Source organism: Humulus lupulus, chromosome 4 (assembly GCF_963169125.1).
Source record: "Humulus lupulus chromosome 4, drHumLupu1.1, whole genome shotgun sequence".
NCBI lineage: Eukaryota > Viridiplantae > Streptophyta > Magnoliopsida > Rosales > Cannabaceae > Humulus > Humulus lupulus.
Window position 1 is genome coordinate 250,672,167 of NC_084796.1, and position 6,946 is coordinate 250,679,112.

The 6,946-nt window shown below is 38.1% G+C and overlaps 2 protein-coding genes across 2 annotated transcripts; one reads left to right on the top strand and one right to left on the bottom strand.

Moving 5' to 3' along the window:
• The first annotated feature begins 1,170 nt into the window (after positions 1-1,170).
• LOC133829554 (putative F-box protein At3g21120) lies at positions 1,171-3,327 on the top strand. The gene has a single exon (XM_062259257.1). It carries the CDS (start codon positions 1,274-1,276, stop codon positions 2,555-2,557), a length of 1,284 nt encoding a protein of 427 aa, XP_062115241.1. The 5' UTR covers positions 1,171-1,273; the 3' UTR covers positions 2,558-3,327.
• A 762-nt stretch (positions 3,328-4,089) lies between these two features.
• LOC133831747 (uncharacterized) lies at positions 4,090-6,946 on the bottom strand. The gene is made up of 8 exons (XM_062262149.1): positions 6,625-6,946; positions 6,417-6,552; positions 6,247-6,316; positions 6,074-6,167; positions 5,752-5,965; positions 5,202-5,343; positions 4,477-4,647; positions 4,090-4,389 (listed from the first exon to the last, which is right to left on the bottom strand). Exons 1-8 carry the CDS (start codon positions 6,824-6,826, stop codon positions 4,198-4,200), a joined length of 1,221 nt encoding a protein of 406 aa, XP_062118133.1. The 5' UTR covers positions 6,827-6,946; the 3' UTR covers positions 4,090-4,197.

The window sequence follows — 6,946 nt, forward strand, 5'->3', positions numbered from 1 at the left end:
TTATGTATAATCTCGAACCAACTAACAGCCTTGTTTTACACACATGCTGACGTGGACTCTAACTAAAAACGAATAAACTACAGACATAACAAAAGTCCATTCCAGACGCGACTAAACCTAATTTGTCATATACAAAATATTGCTTCTTACATAGGATACGAAGTCTTTAGAAAAATCAACTAATTCATGAATGTTGAACCCAAAACACAAAGCCCTTTTACGAAGGTTGATATTGACCTCAAATGAGCATAACCACCAATCATGAAAGCAATCCCAACATGAAAGCAATCCCATTTGTGGAAATGATAACACAAAAGTCAATCACTATTCCATAAACGCTTATAGGTTTGGTATAATTGCTCAAATCCCATTTCTAATCAAACCGAGAAGATTATCAAGTGAGAAATAGTGAAAATCTACTCAACACTCGGCAACACATTTCCTATCAATTTATTATGTACTCAAACCGAGAACACTATTTATTATGTACACAATCGATTTTGGAGCAATTCAAACACCAAAATTTCTTTATTTTATTAGATCCCAAAGCTAGTAAACCATGATTCAAAAGAGATGCTATATTGTTTGTATTTCATTTTGAAGCAAAATTTTAAATAAAAGGACCCACACCTGCTGCCATTTTCACAGAAGATCACTCGAATAAATGATCCTATTCTCCGAATACGTCCTTTTTCAATGTCAATACAAATCTCTTCAGCGTAAATACATATCACCAAAAAGTAAATTTACACATCTATCCCTCGTAATTTTATTGTAATTAAAATAGGAAAAATGCCTATTATAAAACAATTTCTCTTTCATAAAAAAAAATTGTACTATAGGGTGTGGACCGACAACCATTTCGTCCAAAGATGTATAGGTCTGGAATACACCCCAGAGCCCAAATGGCAAACAAGCAAGCAGTAGACAAAATAATATATGGTCAGCCAATGAAAAAATGTGAGGTAATATCCTTCGGAGAATTAGTATTACATTGTTATGGCAATAGTCAAATATATCCCTCACAAGGACATTAGTAAAAAACAGCAATGTTTATTAGATAATCTTCGTCACGCCTATCTATTTAATAATCCAAAAAATATAAACCCTTCTATAAATTAAACTAAGTAAAAATACGTGTAAAAATACGTATGGGAAGTTGGTTGTATATAGTATTCATGTAAATATTAGTGATCCCTTCGAGGAATAAGGGTTTCGCTTACTAGAACCAAATTTGATTTAACAGTTAAAATTGATATTTATTGAAGCAGAAATGGCAGGGACGACGACATCATCAGGGGAATGCCTTCATATGCCGGAAGAGGCGGTGGTGGAAATCATGTCACGGCTGCCTCCCGAGTCACTGGTTCGATCAAAGCGTGTCAGTAAATCTTGGTACGCTCTCATCAAATCTCTCATCGTTGATTCAGCATTTGTGGCTAAACATCTCCACAATACGAAAAACAACACGTCGTCTGTCGCATCTTTCATTTATCAGAGTCCATGCCCCTGTGAAGATGTGGACGATCAAGAGCTTGTTAGACATTCACTGTCTTGTCCTTTCATTGCCCCCAAGGTTTTCCACTTATCCCATTTGGATGATGGTGAGATTGACCTCATTCATCATGTTAGTGAAGATTTACCACGAATCCCATGTGAAAGGGATGTCACTGATAGGCTGGAAAATCATTGTAATGGAGTTGTTGTCCTGACTAGATTCGAGTCTGGTACTTCTAGAGGTTGCATAGTTTTGTGCAATCCAGCAATCATGGAGTTCAGAATTCTTCCGGATTCGGTACTTTTCGATGATTTTGGTATCATAGGAGCTGGATTTGGCTATGATTCTAGAGCTAATGACTACAAGATTGTCCGGCTTGGGGTTGATTGGTTGTCGAACAATAGCAAAGCTGTTGTTTACAGTTTGGCCACTAATTTATGGAAGGAGATCAAGTTTGATTGGAGTGAGATGAATTTTGATTTGGACATTAATGACATTGTGATTAACAGTACAGGTGTATTCTGCAAAGGAGTTATTTATTGGCATTTATGCATTCACAAGGTACTTTCTGTCGACGAATTACTTTCCTCTGACGAGAAACTTCATGACAAGTTACTTTCTTTTGATGTTTCTGATGAGATATTTAATGGCTTGCCATTGCCGGACAATCTTCAATCCGTAGAGCCTACATGGGATCCAAAATGGAATACACTTTCAGTGTGGAATGAATCTCTTGCTTTGTTTCGATATTCCAGTGAAAGAGAGGGTGAAATATTGGTTGAAGTATGGGTGATGATGGATGACTGCTTGGTTGGTTCTTGGATCAAACAACTAGTTGTTGGACCCCTTGTGGGAATTCAAGCTGCATTGACATTCTCCTGCAAGGGTGATGAACTCCTCTTCCAAGGCGAGGACCGGCGTTTGGTGTCTTACAATGTTCGTCGCCAAAAGCTAAGGAATCTTTCCTCTCACGGTGTAGGTAAGAAACATGGTGTGGCTGAAGAGTGTGTATTTCCCTATGTAAAGAGTTTGAACTCAGTGAAAGGAAGGAGCCAATAGGAGAATAATCAGAACAATAGGGCAATTTGGCTGGAGAGGAATAGTAGAATCTTTGAAGACGTCTCTTCTGCAGTGGATAGCCTTTGGGATAAAATCAAGTTCTGGGTGGCAACTTGGGTGTATAGATCGACAGACTTTGAGGGCTTGTCTTTTTTGGATCTTTGTAGGGAGTGGAGTAGTTTATGGGCGCATTAGCTTTTGTTGAGTTTGAGTCCTTGGGCGTCGTTTTGGCATTGAGTGTTTATTTTGTTTTTTTTTTTTTGTTGTTGTTGTTACCACGGTATTCCTCCGCCATAAGTGAGGTCCTCAATTTATTTGAGAGGAGGTCAAATGATTGACCTCTGTATCTTTTTCCAAAAAAAAAATAGGAGAATAATCAGAACAGATCATGTGAAAAAAACATAAAAGTGTCTTTCTTTTGTTTGATCTTCTTAAGAAATGGCATTGTGTTTTCTCTTGTTGTTGTTGTCTGATAAAATTTTCAAAATTATCTTCGACTGGTATGTGTAGTGTAGTAATTTAGCAATTGGTTTTATTAGTTGCCAGAGATTGTCAAGATCATATATTTTTATGATTACCTTTGCCTTTGGATGAGAAAATGGAAAGTAAGTTGTGGTGGAGGTTGATTTGGATTTCAAGGAATAGATACAGATGTATATAATTTAGTATAATCTATGCAAAATATATGTGTGTGTGTGTGTTTTAGTTACTAGATATACATTGGATATGTAGGCGCGTCTGTATTCCAAATTTGTTTTGAAGGTAGTGAAAACAAGAAAGTTTTTGATGTGTTTGAAATTGTTTTTGTTCTATAAAAACACTGTTATGTGAGACAATAGTGAGAGAAATTAAAAAACAGTGTTATCTGAGACTGAGAGCAATTGACGAGAGCGCCCAAAGGGGATAGGACAGATTGGGATATGGTCGTCGCTTAAATATACCTCCAAGGAATAGCACTACTAGAAATATAGGCTTTTACTTCGGTTTTTATAGTGAGCATACAAAAAAACTGAAGTAAAACCTTTTCTTTTTTTAAAAAAACGAAGTGAAAAATTCAAAGTGAAGAAGGTCGTGTTTGGTTGCACAAGTCCGTGACTTACGTTTAGAGATAATAAAAATGTGAAAAAATAGCCAAGCCAAACGCAGCCATTGTGCACCTTTAACTTCGGTTTTTACTTAGGTAAAAACTCAAAATGTGAAATTCAAAGTAGAAAGTGCACTTTCTACTTCGGTTTTTACCTAAAACTGTAATTCTGTCAGCCTCTTCAGTTAGGTTCCGTTTCGTGATGACTGGACCAACACGTGTCACTTCGTGATTGGTCCAACTCAATAATAATTTTAAAATAATTATGATTTGGACCAATAAAAACGTGACACGTGTCTGCCTAACAGAGGAGACTGACGGAATTACAGTTTTACCGACTTTGGGTACTTTTGCCACTAAAAATAAACATTGGGTCTATGCCGCGTACAAAACCCAAACATTGGGTACTTATGCCGCAATTATCCCTTAATAAAATTTAAAAAAACCGTTAAAAAAAAATAGATGCTATATAGACAAATGCAAGTGTCCTCCAAGCGAGCAGTGTCAACTTTATTCTTCTCCTGATCACACAAAACAGAGTTATAAAGACAGAAAGTTACATAATCTCAATCACAGCTCGGCCAACAATGGCCCCCTTGTTGAGTTCTTCATATGCCTTGCCAACCTCCTCAAATTTATACACTTTGGAAACAGCATCCTTGAGATTGAAAACTCCTGTCTCTGCCAATCTCACCAACTTTGGAAGATCCTCCCTTGCCCTCCCTCCATATGATCCAATCACTTTTATCTGCTCCATCAAATTTGATCACTCTATAGTTATAAAATCTGTAATGTATATACAAAAATCACATATAAATCTCTTGAACAGTCTCACCTTTCTGCGAACGAGATGATTTATATCTACTTCCCCGAAAGCACCGGCCTGTGCAAGTCCAATCATCACCGCCTTCCCTCCGTCTTTCACACTCTTAAAACACTGCATGAATGTCTGAGGCTTTCCCAGCGCTTCGACCGCAATGTCCACACCCTTTCCTCCTGTGATTTCCTGTTCTCAGCAGCAAACAACATGAACTGAGAAAATTGCTCAACTATACAAATAGAGAGGAGCTGAATCATAAATGTCCACACACACACACCCCTTTCTCCTCCAGTGATTTCCTGTTCTCAGCAGAGAAAAATGCTCAACTATACAAATAACATGAAATGAGAAAAAGGCTCAACTATACAAATAGAGGTGCAGAATCATAAATGTCCACACCCCTTTCTCCTCTAGTGATTTCCTGTTCTCAGCAGCAAATAATATGGACTGAGAAAAATGCTCAACTATACAAATAACATGAAATGAGAAAAATGCTCAACTATACAAATAGAGAGGAGCAGAATCATATATGTGCACACCCCTTTCTCCTCTAGTGATTTCCTGTTCTCAGCAGCAAATAATATGGACTGAGAAAAATGCTCAACTATACAAATAGAGGAGCAGAATCATAAATGTCTCACACCCCTTTCTCCTCTAGTGATTTCCTGATCTCAGCAGCAAATAATATGAACTGGGAAAAATGCTCAACTATACAGACAGCAAATAGAGGAGGAGCATACTCTTATCTTGTCAACAGCATCTTCCTTCATTGCATTTACAGTATGAGTTGCACCAAATGTCTTGGCCTTTTGCAGTTTTCCATCTTCAACATCCACTGCTATAATATCAGATGCACCAAATGCTCTTGCTATCTGCAAACAACTGGATCGTTTGTTCTGGTTATGATGAAAATGAGTGCCCAATAGTCATCTCATAACCAGAAAACAATGCCCTCAAATTTCATTATGTATATGACAATTTTCATATAGGGGCTTCACTTTAAGACCAGCAAACAGTTTTCAGTACAATTTTTTTATGAACGTGTATATTGTAGTTGTTTAGAGCATCTGCAAATTTTTAGAAAATTTCAAATAATTTACGGTATCCAAAACTAAGTTCAAACATGTTGTTGCAGGATGCTCTAAATAGCTACAATATACACGCTCATAACAAAAAATCATGCCAAAAACTGTTCATGAGTCGAGAACACTGACAACCATCAGGAAGCTGAAAGTGAAGCCTATAGGAGAATATAGGAGAATATAGGATGTTTTGGTTGTTTTCACTTACCTTGAGCCAACACCACCCATTCCAATAACAACAACAGAATCCCCAGGACGAACTTCGGCTGCATGAGCCATTGCACCATAAGCAGTAAACACCGCACACCCTAAAATTGCAGACTCTGTATAGGGCAATGATTCTGGTAAAAGGGACAATCCATGGGCTGGCACAACACACATCTCGGCAAGCCCACCCATACAGTACATGAACACTGGTCGTCCTACGTTCATATCATGGACATTGGACACAATGCAGATATAAGACACAGATGCATTTATGTGTAAGTTCAGGCCTATATGAAGTGAATTTTACAGAGTTATTCACTTACCAGAGTCCTGAAGGAACAGCCTAGTCTCACCATCGTAAAGGGTTCCTTTTGCACGGTTGTAAGCAGAGAAATCTTCACATAAATCATCATGGCCCTATTGTGTATTTTTTTTTCAGTGAAGAATGGATAGTGATTTATAATTCCTCAACACTCAAAAGAGAAATGTAGAATACCTTGGCACAGCTGTGACAATTACCACAAGGCATGATGAATGCTCCAACAACACGAGACCCAATTGGAAATCTGAAAAAAAAAACACAAAAAATTAGTAAATGATGAAAAAGACACAAACTTGATAATTCTGTACACGAGAACAAGTGAAAGAAGAAGATAAAAACTGAACCTTCGAATGATTTTGGAGTCAGTTTGGGGTCCATGTTGGAGAATCTCACCAGTTATCTCATGCCCCACAACACAAGGGTTATGAAAGGTGAAATCCCCTTTCATGACATGGAGATCAGAGTGGCAAACTCCGCAAGCTACACCACCGGAAAGTTACAACAACAATAGATAGTAATAAAAACACAGAAAAAGAGTGTGGAAAATGAAACCTTTGGTCTTGATGAGGATTTCGTTGGCTTTGGGTCTGGGGATTTGGAATTGTTCCATGGTGAGGGGCTTGTTGGCTTCCCAGAACACGGCACCGCGCATGGTGTTGACGCCATTGGCAGATGGTGATGAAGAGAATGGTGATGAAGAGTAAGAGAGTGAGGCCAGTCTTTTGGCTACTCGAATCACAGCAGAGAAACCCATTTTTTTCAGTTCAGTGTTACGCTTCTTCTTCTGTGACTCATCTCAGCTCGTTGTCCCGGGTCTAATAAGAAAAGTAGTGTTGCCTCAGTGACCATGTCAGTTGTCAGACAGATGTGTCAT

Coding starts and splice junctions, on each gene's coding strand:
- LOC133829554 (XM_062259257.1), top strand. CDS start 1,274: ATGGCAGGGACGACGACATCATCAGGGGAATGCCTTCATATGCCGGAA.
- LOC133831747 (XM_062262149.1), bottom strand. CDS start 6,826: ATGGGTTTCTCTGCTGTGATTCGAGTAGCCAAAAGACTGGCCTCACTC. Junction 6,168..6,246: donor ATTGTCACAGCTGTGCCAAG/GTATTCTACATT, acceptor AATACACAATAG/GGCCATGATGATTTATGTGA. Junction 4,648..5,201: donor ATGCTGTTGACAAGATAAGA/GTATGCTCCTCC, acceptor TGCTGAGAACAG/GAAATCACAGGAGGAAAGGG.